Genomic DNA, 18,742 nt, shown 5'->3' on the forward strand with positions numbered 1-18,742 from the left:
TGGTGGGTACCGAAAACACTAACAGATGCCTGGAAAGACATTTGTTATGCAAATGAGGGGGATATTTTTTGTCACTCATCATTACAGCAGACGAAACCTGGGTCCACCATTATGAGCTGAAACAAAGGGTTCATGCTGATCTGTGGAATATAGCATCTTGTTCACAGAGGGTGCAGATGCATATAAAGTGATTGGTGACTTCGTAGAAAAATAACATGATATTTATTTAAAATGTAGGAATACTACACTTAAATGTCATACGACTAGCAATTAAACTTTCAGAGTAAAAATTAGGATGTAAAACTTCTGTACCAATGTAATATTTTTGTATTTTTTTTAGTTTTTCATACAATTTGCTTCCCCATGACTTTTGTCACATAGGTATAATTTTCTCTTATCAATCCCTTCAAAAACATTAGATTATATCCATGTTAGACGGGCCATAATTGTGAGTACGGTAATAAAGGAAATAAATTACAGGGAAGTTAAAACTGTATGGAGTCAAGAGCCATATATAATAATAGTATGTGATAGAAATGCTTAGAATTGGTTTTGCATGGATTAGGTTGGGAGTGTGGAAATTGACAGGTTTTAGGTGTAATGTAGGAAATGACAGATGTATATTATGTGGCGAAATAGAAACTATAAAGCATATTGTTAACATGTGTCAAGACAGATTGGAGTGAACGCACTTTTATGAAAATGGAATGGCTAGATTTTAGTAATGAAATTGTTTCAGCCAAAATATCAAGAATTACAAATGAACAGACAATAAAATCCTTAGGAACATACCTTTGGAAAATAGAAGAACGAATGAGGAAAATAAATAAGTTAAAAGATATGAAGAGTCCACTGCAAGAATGATGGATGTCATTTGGAATACATTTTGCAGGAGAAGCAATTGAAAGTTTGAAATGCTTAGCGCTCAAAGCTTAACTGTGATTTTCCGATCATTACTGGACAATGACTGTCATTGTTAATGCCATGTAACTCTGTATGTTCATTCTACATGTCTTAAGCTATGCATTGACAGTCTTGGTTCATTTTCGACAAGAAAGTGACGTCCATCATTCTTGCAGTGGACTCTTCATACGTAAAATAAATTTAAAAATGTGTGTGTGTGCGTGCATATAATGTAAGAAGATCTACCTATGTATATATAAAAATTGTATGTTGGTGAGTGATAGCTATATGACCGGAGGTCAATGCTGTCATCCAACATTGTAACGTAAATAAATAAATAAGTAAATAAGTAAGTAAATAAGTAAGTAAATAAATAAGTAAATAAATAAATAAATAAATAAATAAATAAATAAGTAAGTAAATAAATAAATAACTAAGTAAGTAAGTAAATAAATAAATAAATACATACATAAATAAATACATAACTAAATACATAAATAAATAAATACATAAATAAATACATAACTAAATACATAAATAAATAAATAAATAAGTAAATAAATAAATAAGTAAATAAATAAATAAATAAGTAAATAAATAAGTAAATAAATAAATAAAATAAAATAAAGGAAATATGTAATTATAATGAAAAACCCAAACATCAAACAAAAACCAAAGACAATCTCGTGATGGATTACTCACTATTTTGTCATCTTGAAGCAAATCCCATAACAAGGTACTTCCAGGCTTGCAGACATTCTCCATCTTGAACTGTGAGCATATTCGAGTCACCTCGTGAATTCCTGGCCTGCCAGGCAGCTTGGGAGGATGGAATCTCGAATGGAATGCCATATTGCTCAAGTGCTGTGGAAGGGAATTGTGTGTCAGATGAGCCTACGAACATTAAGAAATAAACAAGGCCTGTTATTCTGCTCACTCTTCTCACGACATGTTTTCAGGAATGAAACAGAATTTTCCACAGTACTAATTACAGAAAAGGAAAATAGGAAGCATCTGGAAATCTAGGAGCAAGCTTTGCTTGGTGTATATACACATACAGTGAAACCTGTTCAAGACGGAAGTGACATGGTCCTAAATTTTTTTCCGTTGTGGACAGATTTCCGTATTATTCAGGTGTGACATTAAAATGGAATATTTTGTCATTTATATACATGAAAAACAAAATGGCATGTCCCAAACTGCAAGATGTACAAAATATTCCATTTAACACTCATCACATTAAATCAGCCTTCTGTCGCTCATTACGTTGGTGAATCATCTTGATTAAAATCTCATTTTCTGTATAAATGTTATCGTAACTCACTCATTAATCATTAAACATTACTAAAGTTTACTAATCTCATTCTATTTAATATCTAACACTATACTCTAATACTGTACTGCATATCACTGCACATTATTAATTAATTGGACTAGGAGCCATCTATTAGAAGTCTTGAATTCTGGTTTATTTAATTTCTTTCCCAGTTCAATAGCTTGCTTTGCAGAACAGATCCAGAAATTGGCTTGTTCTTTGAAAGGTCATGAAGAACTCACTCCCACAACAGTTCATTTATTTCCACATAAACAGCTGCTTTCTGGTTTCTTTTGTGTCGCCAATATTGGCCGCACGCCACTCACTCATTATGATCTTTATTTTTTAAAGTGTCACACCTGAGTTTTCCACAACTGTACTTCAATATTATTTCACATAGACTTTGTTTCTAATTTTCCTTTATCTCGATAACTTTTACTTCATCACTTAATGTTAATGCTACATTTTATGCAACTTTTTTTTCTACCTGGAAATGACTACACTTGCGCTCTGTTTAGCTACGACAGTATACGGGTGTGAAGCATTGAACATCTTTGAAGGGACTCGTCTGCCTAGTCAACAGGGTAATAAAATTTATGACCAACAGGCCAACACACCCTCGTACCCTCTAGAATTTTGCAAAGAAAACTTGTTTTTATCTTAGTGACCTACATATTTCGTATATTCCTTGAAATTACACGCTGTTTCAAAATATAGTTACAAAATATAGTGTGTTCAAAATAATGTTTCCATTTTGAACAGTAGCAGACAGTTTCCGTTTTCGCGTTGGACAGTTTCCGTTTTATTCAGGAAAAATTACACATAATACATACAAATTTCGCCGGGACCAATAAATTGTTCTGAAATAGACAGGATTCCGGATTATTCAGGTTCCGATTTGAACAGGTTTCACTGTATTAACATTTTTTATAAGTGTACGTTTATGACACTGCATCCATATTTATAGTAAGGGTCACATAAAAACAGTTCCTAAATAGTAAATATTGCCGTCTTGTCAGTGTTGCCAACTACGTACTAAATGACTTATTTATTTACCATACTTTATGTTGGAAGGTTATTCTAAACAATTCAATAATTTGTAACATATTTTCGTAGGCAAACTATACTAGAAAAGGATCAACATGTCAAGTATTTTGTCTGGCAATACGAAATTCATTGACCCACGAGACCTAACCTAAAAATGTATTTTGTTTGACCACATGAAATTATTAGTACCTACTAACTCCAAAAACGTACCTGACTATAGTCTTGAATTATAACCACAATGCAACACATAAAATAATTATTATGTGTTAATATTAATAGTGATATTAATTAATTATTAGTACTGATATGTTCAAATTTCACTAGCTTCCAGTAACTGGTTCAGAAATCTAGTACAATTTTAATTTCATAGAACTCCAGAACCGACAAATATTGTCGATATTTGTCTCAGCTGCCAACATACCAGTTGCAAAATCACTACCATTTGTAGTATTTGTCAGTATCGAAATTCGAAACGAAGTTGGCAAAAGAAAATTCAACCTGCAAACTAGAAAATCACCACAATCCACTAGCATATGTAGTACTGGGGGGAAAATGGTTAGGTTCCACCCTTAGGGTATGAAGTAAGCAAGCTGACCCAGACTATAGTAGATAGAAAGTTCATGACAAGAAAGAAAAAAAACTGCAGTGAAATGTGGCACTAAAGAATGTTGAGGTACTGAAATTATTTCCTGGATGCCATTAATTTACCTATATCAGTATTTTATGTTAAAATTTCAGTTTAACAAATACCACTACAACCAAAATTTCAGTTTAACATAATACAAAGCCACCGGCATAGCTCAGTCGGCTGAGACTCTTGCTTGCTGATCCGGAGTTGCACTTGGGTGTGGGTTCGATTCCCGCTTGGGCAGATTATGCGGTTGGGTTTTTTCCGAGGTTTTTCCAAAGCATAATGCAAATGTCAGGTGATCTATAACGAATCCTTCGCCTCATCTAGTCAAATACCATCCCACTATCACCAATTCCATTGACTCCAAACAACCTAGTAGTTGATACAACGTCGTTAAATAATCAAGTAAAAAAATATAACATAAATCCATCCTGTTACATGAAGGAAAGAAAGACGCATTAACACAAATTGTTGTAATTTTACCAGTTTTTGCACCACTTACACTTCTTCCTATAAGCTCAAAATACGGCATTTCTTTAATTTCAAAACAACGCAAATTTGTAAAACACGAATACTTGTTGCTTCGTTTGCGAAATCTTAACAATTATACTTTTTAAGTAAAATCGTCATAATTTCCGTCTTTTTTATTTCGACGACATATTTCTTTCTGCCATTTCGTCAACAAATGAATGCAACTGTGTATTAAAATCTATATACAGTGTTAAAACTGAAAATTTATGCCGAAACTACTGCATATACCACTTGTATCATGTTTTATATGTTAGGCCAGCATTAAAAATCGTCCATAGATGCCTATATAATTTTAAAACGAATTTTCGTTAAAAATAAAACCATTTTCATGGGACTCTATGTAACATAATAAGAAGCTAGAAATTACGCTATTTTATGCTAGTTAATTTCTTAATGTACTGAGTATCTGGTATGTATCCCTTGTTGCCATAGCAACATGAAGCTAGGGCTCAACATGCTTTCTTAACCTCAGCTGCTTTTTATCTATAGACTTTTAACAAGAGGCTGAATGCACCTGGGAGCAGTCCTGAAAATTATGACCAGAAGAAAAACCGTGCAACCATATGGGCTATTCCATATGAAATCGATCAGTAAAAAAGCTCGCATTTTTTTTATACTCTAATTTTTTCCCTATTTATACAAGGTGCTGAGGAGAGTGCATTTTCAAAAATATACTATCGATAGTCAAACGAGTTTCTTATTATTGAGCGACAAATTTAGCGTAATTTATAAAAACAAGCCTCTTTCAGCGCTCAGAACTCTGGAACCGTTTACTGCAGAACATTGAACGGGAGCTCATTTTGAAGCTGCCATTTGGTAGGTTATGTTAAGAAGTAATCCTTATTTTTATTGTATACAGAGAGAGACAGATAATCTGATTTTACTTACTTTTAGGATTTTTGCCCATTTGTAAAAATGTAAAAAATATTGAAAAAAAACCTTGCATTATTAAGAGGGATTCGGCATTGTTTGGTTAGTGGTATGGCAATAACTTTCGAGGGTATTAAATAGATTATTTTCACACACCTAGACTTGAACGGCACAGCACCGCACGCACTGGCCGAGAGCTGAAGATAAGCGAGCGTTGGGCGTCATTTTACTCCTGTGTTTATGAAAACCTATGATAAAGCTAGCACAGCTATGCGCTGCTAGACAACACATCACGTGTTTGTCTCCTGGCCTTGCTTGTCTCGGCTAGCTCCCGCCTCACAGTCAGCTGGTTACTTCACGCGCGTACTATTTATTTTCTTTATTTGATATTTTCAATACTTTCTTATCAACATACCATCAGTAAAAAATATGTGTTTATTTTTACTTTCAATGCGGAATCTAACCATATATTTTTAAAATATTTTTTCCTAAGCAAAGGCATCTTAATGAGGAAAAATCTAAATTTCTCCATTTCCATAAAAAGTAAGAAAATCTGTTTATATGTCAATATAAACTTTAACTTCTCAGCATCAAAATAAACCATGATTTTGATCATTGGGTGAAAAGGTTTCGGAGCCACAACAGTTTAAAGTTGCTAATTTTATGAAAATACGATAAATTTAAATATTTTTAATTTAAACACTATGAAGTTCTGATGCCTCAAACTTTGCACAAAGCATTGTATCACAGTTCTCTACATACAAAAAAAGTTTCATTGTATTTAGAAATTATAAGGTCAATTTTCTCTATATTTCGGTCGATTTGAGATGGAATAACTCGTACGGATACCAACCCACGACCTTAGAGTCCTTTGTCTGTTCCACTACCAATTAAACTACTTGGCTCCCTCAACAGCAAACTAAAAATGCAATTCCTGTGCTCGATGAATGTATTGCTAACTACGTTATTGTTTACTAAAGTTGAGCCATTAGCTCGAGTATTTTTAAAAGACATTTGATTAATAAGTACCGGACATCATAGGAGATGATCTTGATCCATTTCTTTTTTGAGGTTGCATGGCATACTAAGAGATATGGATAAAGTCCAATCCTATGTAGATGCTTGGCAAGGCAGATATGCCCTGTGGAAAGTTACTAGGTTGCTGCTGCAGATTTTCTTGGGTATTTGGGTAAAGGATTTGACTGTTACAAAGGATTTCCCACTATTTGCCTATAAATTCCTCAACAGCATACTGTAGGTAACTTTTTATATTAAAAAATAACTGATTTATTAGTACGAAAAGGTAGATTTGTTGTATTTTCTTGAAGTATTTTGCTTACATTTTAGCAAGATTTTGTGCATACTCTATTACAATGAGGTACCCCACCGAAAGACTATTCTTTTATTTAATTTCATGAGATGTGAAATCAATTTCCAACACTCCACAGTCAAATTATGGTTAAATATATAATAGGATGCCAAACTGCGGTCAGCACCATCTGACGGCGGGGGCTGAAATAAGATGATCAGCGCCCAAAGTCGTAGGTGGTAAACGTTAGAACTACATGTTGGGTACATTACCCAGAGTTCTCTATTTATCCGTTCGAGATATTGCTCGAGAGTCGAGGAGCCGAGATGGTAGCCAGAAACTTGCTAATAAGTGAACATAAAGTGATACGTGTTTATAAGTAGTGTATGTTAAACAGTGATGTTTATGGACGTTGTAAAAATAGTGTTGATGAATGTATTGTAAAGTAATAGCAATATAATAAATTGAACTATCTAAGTAGTTCTTGCAGACTTTTCCATTGCGCTGTACAATAAATACCCAAAGAATACAATCCCAATTATCTAACCTTTTGCTTTATTTTCTGTCTCTGTCTGGTTATATTTTAATTGGGTATTGTAAAACACATCGTCTCTTTTATCTTCCTGTTGGCTCCGGTAAGAATTTTCAGTAGAAGATGCTGTGAAGAATAAAACTGTAAATGTTTTATTTAAAATGGGGGTAGTTTTGAATATCGATGAGGGTGGGAGGGAATAATTTCTGCACAGTTTAACATTTTCGTCACCAGTGCACTGCTGAATGCATGGAGTAATTAGTTACTCTTTTCGCTACTTGGTGCACTGCTAGATGTAATAACGCCCCTCCCTCAAACAGATGGCAGCAAGATGTTGTTGTTGTTGTTGTCTAGTGCCTTGCATCTGGCAATGAAGCCATTAGCAGTCGTGCTTTCCAATACTTTTGAACTGCAGTTTCTTCTGATCTTAATGCTTCACAGGCCTTCAAGTGGTCTTCATTCATTTCTGCTGGATCGTTACACAGGACACATATGGGTGAAGCTGAGATACCTATTCTGTAGAGATGACTTGCTAGACAGTCATGATTTGTCAATAGTCTGAAGGCTGCAACTGCTGTTTTCCTTGGTCTCTGCGGGATTATATCTGGGTTGGAAAGTAGTGTAATCCATTTTTTGTCTTTAGCATTTGATTCTATTTCTTGTAGGTATGAATGAGAAAATTTTGTAGTGATCAAGCGTTTTATTGAGGAATATGAGAAATTAAATTTAGACTTTTGTTTTATTGTTGTGCCTTTCTTGGCAAGTGTGTCTGCAGTTTCATTCCCCAAGACTCCACAGTGTGCCGGAATCCATTGGAGACGGACAGTCTTATTAACTTTTTGGAGTTGTGTCAACATTTTGTAGCATTCCCTTATCTTTGTTGACTTCTTTGTAGCATTTGAACATATTCCCTGAATTGCAGCTTTAGAATCTGAAAGAATTATTGTCTTGTTATATTTATTTAAGGGAAGATTTAATAATTGTCGGAGAGCAATGTGTATAGCCTCTATTTCACCATTATAATTTGTTGTGTCTCTGCAAACAGAATGATAAAAGGAAAAATGTGTACATGTAACTCCAGCTCCAGTAAGATTTTCTGTGGTTGATCCATCAGTATATATGTGTAGCCATTCTTCTGTAGGGTATCTAGTATTGATCGTTTCCAGTGCTAGAAGTTTTTGTATTTGGCAGCAAGATCAATCTCTACAACAGCGTCTCTAGTACGTGTTACGGGAAACTCAGTAAGTTTCGCATCCTATTATATATTTATCCATGGTCAAATCATCAGAGAATGCAATGTAGACCACTGCCTATGGTGCACCAAAGATAACACCAGATTACCATAACAGTGCATTTCTCCTCGAAAGAAACACTTTGGTAAGTCAAGTTCAGGCTACTGGGGGGAGGATTTTATGGCTTTTGGGGGATATATTAGAGTAATCTGACACTGAAGCACTGAATACATGGCCTTGTGCTGACCTGCCACGGAGTGGAGGGGCATCCCCCGGGTGGTGGGTGTGGGGAGTGGTCGGTAGACTCATGTGAGCCCTCCTGGCTAGGTCCAATGGACCCACTGACCAATGGCAGATGTGGTCCTGCAGACACGTTGGGGGCTATGTGGGGGTGATGTAACTGCCACAATGTAACACCCTGATGCCCATGCTAAAACAGTTACAGAAATGCTACATACGCCCGAGTTCTTCCAGCTCTACATAGCTAAATATGGCAGTAGTGACTTGGGCATTTGTTTAATTGTGATTGGCTGATTTATGCGGTAGTGCTAAAACTGTGAACTAACAAGTGTCGCAATCAAAACTATTCAATTGTTCACTGTAGCAGCAGTTGCATACACAAAAGTAACGCATAATTGCAATTAAAATTCAATGAGAGAATTTTGGATAAAAAGCTCACACACTTCAAACATTGCATTTAGAAAAAAATATATTTATGGAAACAAAAAATATTTTTGCAACTAAATTGTTGTGCAAGTTATGACATCATCGAGAACATTTTTAAGACATCTTAGCATTTTTTAATATCATCCGAAAGAGCATATTTTTTATGTAATACTTCATTTGTTTTATACAGAAGCGCTATGGTTGTGGTTACTATGGCAACATTGGCAACAATTTTGCTGTTGATGTGAAATGGGTAGACATTAGATACATATTGTACATATATACATTTTGTTAGTCCCTGTATTACGAAAAAAAAAAAAAATTTCACTCCAGTTTTAACTGAAAGAAAATAAGTGTAGTCATTTATTGTGAGTTTCAATCAACTCAACAGGGTCTGTATTATGATTGGTCTATCTGCTATAATTCTGGAGAAAATTTATCAATTTCTTTTGAGATAAGATAAACCAAACAAAACAGCTGGCAATCTATATCAAGTATCCTTATACCTAAAAATAAATAAACATAATATGTTATAAAAAATTTTCAGTCTAACCTAAGCTCTAAAAGGTGTTTACTGACTTACTTAGGCCTACTTACTTACAGCTTTTAAGAAACCCAGAGATTCATTGCTGCCCTCACATTAGCCTGCCATCGGTCCCTATCCTAAGCAAGATTAATCCAATCCTTAGCATCATATCCCACATCCATCAAATCCATTTTAATATTATCCTACCATCTATGTCTCGGCCTCCCCAAAGGTCTTTTTCCTTCTGGCCTCCAAACTAACATACTATATATATTTCTAGATTCGCCCATATGTGCTAAATGCCCTGCCAATCTCAAACGTCTGAATTTAATGTTCCTAATTACGTCAGGTGAAGATACAATGCGTGCAGTTCTGCGTTGTGTAACTTTCTACATTCTCCTGTAACTTCATCCCTCTTGGCCCCAAATATTTTCCTAAATACCTTATTCTCAAAACACCCTTAACCTCTGTTCCTCTCTCAAAGTGAGAGTCCAAGTTCCACAACCATACAGAACAACTGGTGATATAACTGTTTCATAAATTCTAACTTTCAAATTTTTTGACAGACTGGATGAGAAAAGCTTCTCAACCGAATAGTAACAAGCATTTTCCATATTTATTCTGAGTTTAATTTCCTCCAAAGTGTCATTTATATTTGTTACTGTCGCTCCAAGATATTTGAATTTTTCTACTTCTTTAAAGGATAAATTTCCGTTTTTATATTTTCATTTCGTACAATATTCTGGTCACGAGACATAATCATATAATTTGTCTTTTTGGGATTTACTACCAAACTTATCTCTTTACTTCCTTCAAGTGAAATTCCTGTTTTTTTCCCTAATCGTTTGTGGAGATGCTTACCTAATTCAATAAAGAAAGTGTCTCATATTAACTCATGCTAAATTTTCATTACGGAATTACTCACCACTGAGTTACAGAAATTTCACATCTAACCTTGCACTAAATTCTGCTATAAACAGGTACCGAACTTTCGGGGCATGCTATGAAAAGCAGAGTTGTATAAAAGGGCAAGTGAATTAATCATTCTATATAATGGATAAAGATCATCTACTATGCTGTCATACTAAGAACCAGTCTGCTTTACCGCAACTTGGAATGTAAGATAGTGAAGGGGGGCATTCCAAATGTTTACATTTCATAAGAATGAAATTCTATATGAATCAACTAGTAACCTTTGAAATAAAACTACTTGTTAAATATCTCAGTCTCACTTATCAGTAGGTAAATGCTTTTTATTGCATCTTAATGTATTACATATTTTTTTTTGGACAAATGTTTTTGCTATATTAGCATCATCATGTCGATATTGCATTTATAAATTGAACACATTATTGGTAAATAAATAAAATTAAAATATATATATATCATACTTACTTACTTATGGCTTTTAAGGAATCCGCAGGTTCATTGCCGCCCTCACATAAGCCCGCCATCGATCCCTATCCTGAGCAAGACCAATCCAATCTCTATCATCATATCCCACCTCCCTCAAATCCATTTTAATATTATCTTCCCATCTACGTCTCGGACTCCCAACTAACACTCTATATGCATTTCTGGATTCGCCCATACGTGCTACATGCCCTGCCCATCTCAAACGTCTGGATTTAATGTTCCTAATTATGTCAGGTGAAGAATACAATGCGTGCAGTTCTGCGTTGTGTAACTTTCTCCATTCTCCTGTAACTTCATCCCTCTTAGCCCCAAATACTTTCCTAAGAACCTTATTCTCAAACACCCTTAATTTCATTGTTTGATTTCGTAACAAGCTGTTTTTTGCGGTGATGGGTTGTTAGCCTTTCGCCCAACCCCCAAGCTGGAGGACCACCACTTATCGGCTGTCCATGACTGCTAAAATATATATCATAAAAGAGATTAAAAATTAGAATTTAATTTAACATGTAATGTAATTTTATTATTAATGTAGAAGTAATGTAAGAAAACTACTTATCATGATTTAATGATAACAATCAATCATCACATCGTACTTTTCACAACTTACAAATTCAAACCAATAATGTGCAAAGGTCTGACTAATGCATAAGTCAATTTATTTTATCCTTTAACGTTTAATATCTTTTATGCTCGACCATGCCGAAATGTAGTAATTATACACCTGGTAGCAGCCCTTTAATGGACCTCATTAAAGTACACCTATTCATTAAAGTTCAGGTGTTCCACCAATCAGAAAATAACATTGTAGCAATATGAAAGCGCAAGTATTGATTATTCTCGGATATGCAAAGGAAAGACAACTAGCGAAACGTCACGGAGGCTGGAAATCCAATACTTTCGCAGAAGGTTATGTTGAAGAATCGATCCAAATTAAAATTGAAATCTCAAATACAATATTAAACTCAGTCGAAAAAAACAACACACAAATTAACATCAATTCACCGTCATCTTCCAGCCTTTCACAAAGCACATTCCCGCAAATTCAGTTCACCAATTGCACAATAAATCACCTACATTTGAAATAAAGTCAGTTCTGTTACTATAATAATTAGCGTTAATTGTAAATAATATTCAAATAAATTCAATTTGTCATCTCGTTTTTCAATGTCCAATTTAATTTCAATGTTACATCAAAATTAATGTTTATTTTACTCTCTAGATTATATCAAGGTCAATGTCGACATTTGTTTCTCGGAAAAAATCAATACTTTCGCGTCTGCGCACATCTCACAATTTACGAACTATTGCACAAGGTCAGTTCCGCTCCCCAGTCAGATACGAATAAAATGAATAGTTCTGAATAATTTCAAGTTAGAAATATGATCGAGCATAAAAAGTCGTATGAAACTTGACTATAATGGTAATTAAGATGCTCGTATGGAAATTATGAAACTCGCTTGCGCTCGTTTCATAAACATACTCCCGTCTTAATTACTACCATTATAGGCTCGTTGCATAATGTACTATTATGATATATATTTTAATTTTATTTATTTACCACTAACGTGTTCAACTTATAAATATAATATGGACCTGATGACGCTAAATGTAGTGAAAATGTTTGTCCAAAACTAATGACAAAATACATTAATATAAAATTATAAAATAAAACACAACATTATAAAATACTAAACGTCAAAATACATAAAGGTGTAATAAAAAAGCATTCACCTACTAATAAGTGAGACCGAGGTATTTTAATAAGTACCTAGTTTTGTTTCAACAATACTTATCTGGACAAAAAATGACTGAAAATTAGTCACCTTTGGTTATCTGTTAGCATATCTGAAGCTTCTTTTAAACTAAACTTCATGATGCTACAGCCACAAAGGAACCAAGGGTGAGTCAAATGCCTGGCATCTACAAGTCAACTACATAACTACCAGAGAGGTAGGAGTGCTGTATGATCAGTATTGTGAGACCCCTATTTTCCTTAACCTGAGTTCGCCATCTATTGTGGTTCCTCAATTTTTTTGATCACAAAGCTTAGTGGACCCTGTTCCAGAGCTTATTATAGTTGAACATTTTTTTAGGTATAGCCCTGAATGAAACCCAGGACCTCATGATACATAACCAGACAAGGTAACACTACACCAAGGAGGTGGTAGGCTTTTTTAAGGGCCATGAAATTATGTACAAAAGAACAGAAGAAAAGAAATAAGTGTAAAAAGGAGATGTTTTGGATGTCAATAAGAAACCATATCTGAATCTACTGTTTACTGTTAAGGTACAGTCACACATCACTACTTTTGCAGCGCTGCAGTACAAAAAACTGAGCAACTCTCGTACTGCGACGTGTGAACAACGGTGCAACCCGAAAAGTAGCGGCTGCCGAACCTGCTGCCCGCTACTTTTCCATGCTGCGCGCAACTTAAAAGTAGCGACATGTGAACAGGGTTCTCAGGGTTGCAGCCGCAGCATTTTTGATATCGGTTTTGTTGAAACTTTCGCTGTGGTTGCGACCAGTGTTGCCACCTAAATGTGTCAACGATACTTTTATTGTTTGGATGTATTTTAATGTTAGATGTGGTGAAAATAAATTATTTGTAACAGTTATTAAATGCACAACATAGTCTGAGCATATTTGCTGACGATATAATTCACTTTTTTAATTTTCTGTAGCGTAGTTTCAAACAGGAGGGTTGCCAACATTGATTACGTGAATATGCTGTTGGTTATCATGTAAGTATATAGGCGTTTTTAAAAACTTTATAGTAAAAATAATGCCAATTTCTGAATACTAGTTAGGGCAGAAAAGCAAATAATAGATAAGGAAGCTTTCGCATGAGTTTATTAATAATGCAAACATAACCACAAAATGTATATTGACAAGTCAACAGACTCACAACCTCCAGTTGCAACTTTTGCTGCACTCGGATTGCGCAGCACGAAAAGTAGCGTGCAGTGCACTACTTTTGGCTTACGTGTGAACACGACACGCAACTTTTGCAACTCCAGTACAAAAGTTGCACAGCAAAAGTAGCGACGTGTGACTGTACCTTTAGCCTTCTTCAGGACCAAGAAAAAGTATGCTAACGTAAGGACAGAAGCAACTTTTGTTAACATCAACCACAGGTACAAATTTAACTGCCCATACTATGTATTATGTACGATATTTTTTATGTTTTGCATCCTCATACAAACAGAAACATTCAATATTTCAGAATTACACATCAATTTTATCATCAGAATAGGGAATGCAAGGGAAATCTGGTGCCAAAATCTAAAAATATTGTATTATGCTGAAGAATAAAAGCTATAAATCATATGTAAGCCTCTTTAGACACTACAACGTTACGTCGTCATCAAGCTGCAGAGAAGGAAATAATCCAGGACTGTACCTGGGCAGCCAGCTGCACCAACTCATCATCACAACCTGACTCCTCGCCATCAAAATCAGCCATATTCTTCTCAGACTTGTTGCTCATACGAGATGAGTAGCTCCCCTCATCACCACTCATCATCTCTTCCATGAGTTCCCTGTAACATCCAGTCAAAACTACCCTCAATCAAACACAGACACAGACTGGAAACCTGCAAGAGAAGGAAGGGAAAATGGCACGTTCAGCATTACTTAATAAGAATCAAAACACTTTCGAAATTGCTCAAACTTTTAATATTTGAGGAGAAAAATTCGCTTCTGCACCGGGGATCGAACCCGGGTCTCTTGGTTCTACGTACCAAGCGCTCTGACCACTGAGCTATGACGAAGTCAATCCACAGCACCGGACCGAACCTTCCTCCTTCAGTGTTTCCCTTTGTGGCTGGACCCCAAGTTAGGCATAAACATTCACAGTTTCTTTTTTTACGTCCAAGTCAACTGCCATTATACACGGGGCGCATTCAACTGAGTGACTGTTTGGCCGGGATTCCGCAGTTATGTGCACAGTAATCTGTACAGAAATATGCACTGCTAGATTGTACAGATTACTGTGCACATTACTGCGGAATCCCAGCCAGTCACTCAGTTGAGTGCGCCCTGTGTATAATGGCAGTTAACTTGGACATAAAAAAAACGTTAACGCATATGCCTAACTTGGAGTCAGGCCAAAAGGGAAACATTGAAGGAGAAAGGTTTGGTCTGGTGCTGTGGATTGAATTCGGCGTAGCTCAGTGGTCAGAGCGCTAGGTACGTAGAACCAAGGGACCCAGGTTCGATCCCCGGCGCTGGAGCGAATTTTTCTCCTCAAATATTAATTGTCAACATTACAGATATTATTCTGTAGGACAAATTAATAAAACCTTTAATATGCTCAAACTTTGTTAAAAATAATGTTAACATAAAAATACTGTAACTTCGGTATTGAGGTTGAAGTAGTATCTGGCAAATGTGGGATAAAGCCAGTGCCAGGTAACTGATTTTGCCGGATAATTGGAAAATACGTTTATAGGTTATATAACGAACGTTTATAGGTTATGTAATGATATACTGTACTGCAGAAATATTTTTTTTTCATGTTGAAATTGAGTAATTTTCATATATGTAGATATTTAAAAATAAAGTTTTGAAATATGTACAATGTTTATTTTTAGTTCTGAACACGGTAATGTTGTTGTTGTTTTCTAATGCCAGGAATTTGACAATAAAGTCATTTGTACATTCATCAGTTCACAATTATTGTAATACAGTAATATTCAAGACTGGAATGTCATTGGACTTATGTTTGGTGCGCAAGGAACAATTCCCAAATTTACATTGGAGATCCTCAGAAAATGAAAGGTTCCTGAAAAGACTCTTCAGACAATTGCATCAACCATTTTAAAATCTTCATTGAACATCATCAATCACCATCTCTATTCATCTTTATAATATTCAATGTATATTATTTATTTTCAATAAATTTTTATCATTTTGATACCTACCACATCTTGTCGCACAATATTCTTTTTTTTAAATTTCATTATGTATTTTTTTAACATTAATTTACATTTTCTTTTTTGTTCATTTGAATTGATTAGGATGCCGATATTTTACGTCCAAGATTTCGACGGCTATCATTTTGATTCTCTCTCTAGCGTAAAAAATACTCAAAGTTTTCTTAACCTTATAATTTTAAATGGCGGCCATGTGACGTGAAGCACAGTTAGCCAACATCGCAACTATTAAGACAAAGTAGTGCTTGATGATTTGAGCATAAGAACATTTCGCTTGCGTTTTGTAGAATCCATTGTGCAACAGCAGCACTTGGGGATAATAGCCATGATACTATCACTCGAATGAAACTTTTATGTGCTGTAGGGACAGGGAATTTCACATTTTCATATTTAGACTCATCCAACACCTCTACGAAATGGGTGAGTTCAAGTAGTAAATTTAAAAATATCATCTCTGCGCACTCCGATCAAAATACCCCTCATTTCTCGTGAAAAACAACAACTGAATAGACTACAGTGGACTATAGTGGACTTTATGTTGTCAGCAAACAGCTGGATACAATAAGAAGATTGATTGAACTCTGCACACTATTTGCAAGGTACAAGTGACAGATTACCGATGCTACCTGATCTACTCCAGGGACATAACAGAATTTTCTGTCAATGTTTTCATGCATGAAAATGTAAAGAGTAAACAGTATGCGGCATATGCGATCCGCGAAAACTACTCACATCTTTGTCCAACTATTCCCTTTTGCATGAATGACTTTTTTTTTTGGCCTACCCAACAGTGCCGTTGTTTTGGTATTGGGTGCCGAATACGAGAGATTTTACTGCATATGGATGCAACAGAAGATTGATTAGTCTTCATTCAGGGTAAATGCAGTACAGCTTTATCAAGTTGAGGTGTTTGCCATACCTGTGGGCTTGAAAGTTTCTAATATATGGACGACAGTCGTGGATCTCATGTGGTGAGTTATGCCGAAACTCTGAGCCTTGAACCAAACTCGCCAGCTCAGTCATCACACCTCCTTGAGTCGAATCATGAGAACTGTCCTGCGTATGCTCATCCATCAGCTGGATAAGTTCTGTGCCACTTTCCCTGAAAAAAACCATATCAAATGTAAATAACTTAGTCCTGGAACTATAATTTTATTATTGAATAATACAGGGTGATTCTATGACTTTTGTTACAAATTTTAGGGATGATAGAGGAAATCATTATGAACAACTCCCATACAGAAACCCATGTTTGCAAACGTTAAGGTACGGTCACAAGTCGCTACTTTTGCAGCGCTGCAGTACAAAAAACTGCGCAACTCTTGTACTGCGACGTGTGAACAACAGTGCAACCCGAAAATTAGCGGCTGCCGAACCTGCTGCTCGCTACTTTTCCATGCTGCGCGCAGCTTAAAAGTAGTGACGTGTGAACAGGGTTCTCAGGGTTGCAGCCGCAGCATTTTTGATATCGGTTTTGTTGAAACTTTTGCTGCGGTTGCGACCAGTGTTGCCACCCAAATGTGCCAATGGTACTTTTATTGTTTGGATATATTTTAATGTTAGATGTGATGAAAATAAATTATTTGTAACAGTTATTAAATGCACAACACAGTCTGAGCATATTTGCTGACGATATAATTCACCTTTTTAATTTTCTGTAGCGTAGTTTCAAACAGGAGGGTTGCCAACATTGATTACGTGAATATGCTGTTGGTTATCATTTAAGTTTATAGGCATTTTTAAAAGCTTTATAGTAAAAATAATGTCAATTTCTGAATACTAGTTAGGACAGAAAAGCAAATAATAGATAAGTAAGCTTTCGCATGAGTTTCTTAATAATGCGAACATAACCACAAAATGTATATTGAGAAGTCAACACGGAGATGGAAACCTGCAGCATGACTGCGGCTGCAAAAGTAGCGCCTTGTGTGTGAACAGACTCGCAACCTCCAGTTGCAACTTTTGCTGCACTCGGGTTGCGCAGCACGAAAAGTAGCGCACAGCGTGCTACTTTTGGCTTACGTGTGAACACGACACGCAACTTTTGCAGCTGCAGTACAAAAGTTGGGCAGCAAAAGTAGCGACGTGTGACCGTACCTTTATGTTTGGTAGTCACAAGCCAGCTAAAATTGAAATGAAGAGTTTGGTTGCAAACTCTCTGTTCCTGCAAAAGTTGGTGAAGTCTCATAAAAAGGTATGGGCTAGTTGCCCTTCCATAAATGAAATAAATCTCTGCCAGATTATATACTGAACTAACCTTACGAGAACATTAGGAACTTCTTGATCCGGCTCAAGGGTAATGGACTTGCCATCTTTGGTTGCTTCTTTTTCTGTGCCAGCTGCAGTCTTGGAGATTTGCATCGCTGCCTCCTCCTTGTTTCCTCCCTCTTCCGAACCACTTTCGCCTTCCTCCTCGTCTGAGCACTCCTCCAGTCTCACTCCGCTGTGCTTCTCATTCTCTGAAAGACCTAGTTTACCTGCACCACAACACACCAACAATTTAGAAATTTTCAATCCACAGGATAAGTTACACAGTAACGAGCTTGGTTAACCTTAAATCATTTACTGTAACTATGTTTTGTCTCTCTCCCAGCTACTTTTGGGGTCATTTACCCAGTCTTGCCATAAATACTGTTACAAACGTTTGACTCATACTGTACAACCAGTTTTGGGGGTAATAAACCACCCTTGCGTTAACTGCCACCCTGGTTCATTGTAAGTTCGTCAGTGACAGAAGAAGCACATACCAGCAGTTTTTAGCATGGAATGGGGAGACTACGAAAATCGTGTCGCTGTAATAGCGTTGCATAAGATTGGAAAATCTGCTAG

At 35.8% G+C, this 18,742-nt stretch overlaps 1 protein-coding gene across 4 annotated transcripts in view; it reads right to left on the minus strand.

Annotated features, from left to right (window-relative positions):
* Nucleotides 1-18,742, minus strand: part of puf (ubiquitinyl hydrolase 1 puf) — a 153,518-nt gene that overhangs the window by 101,291 nt on the left and 33,485 nt on the right. The window contains exons 10-14 of one of the 4 annotated variants that reach the window (XM_069827112.1): nt 18,171-18,390; nt 16,833-17,015; nt 14,380-14,518; nt 8,618-8,800; nt 1,606-1,767 (exon numbers count right to left, since the gene is read on the minus strand). In XM_069827112.1, the coding sequence (XP_069683213.1) occupies nt 1,606-1,767; nt 8,618-8,800; nt 14,380-14,518; nt 16,833-17,015; nt 18,171-18,390 (887 nt within the window). Of the gene's footprint in view, nt 1-1,605; nt 1,798-8,617; nt 8,801-14,379; nt 14,519-16,832; nt 17,016-18,170; nt 18,391-18,742 lie in introns of all 4 variants that reach the window. The other 3 variants (XM_069827056.1, XM_069827170.1, XM_069827163.1) reach the window with 3 other exon arrangements.

The sequence above is a fragment of the Periplaneta americana genome, chromosome 1, assembly GCF_040183065.1.
Source record: "Periplaneta americana isolate PAMFEO1 chromosome 1, P.americana_PAMFEO1_priV1, whole genome shotgun sequence".
Lineage (NCBI taxonomy): Eukaryota > Metazoa > Arthropoda > Insecta > Blattodea > Blattidae > Periplaneta > Periplaneta americana.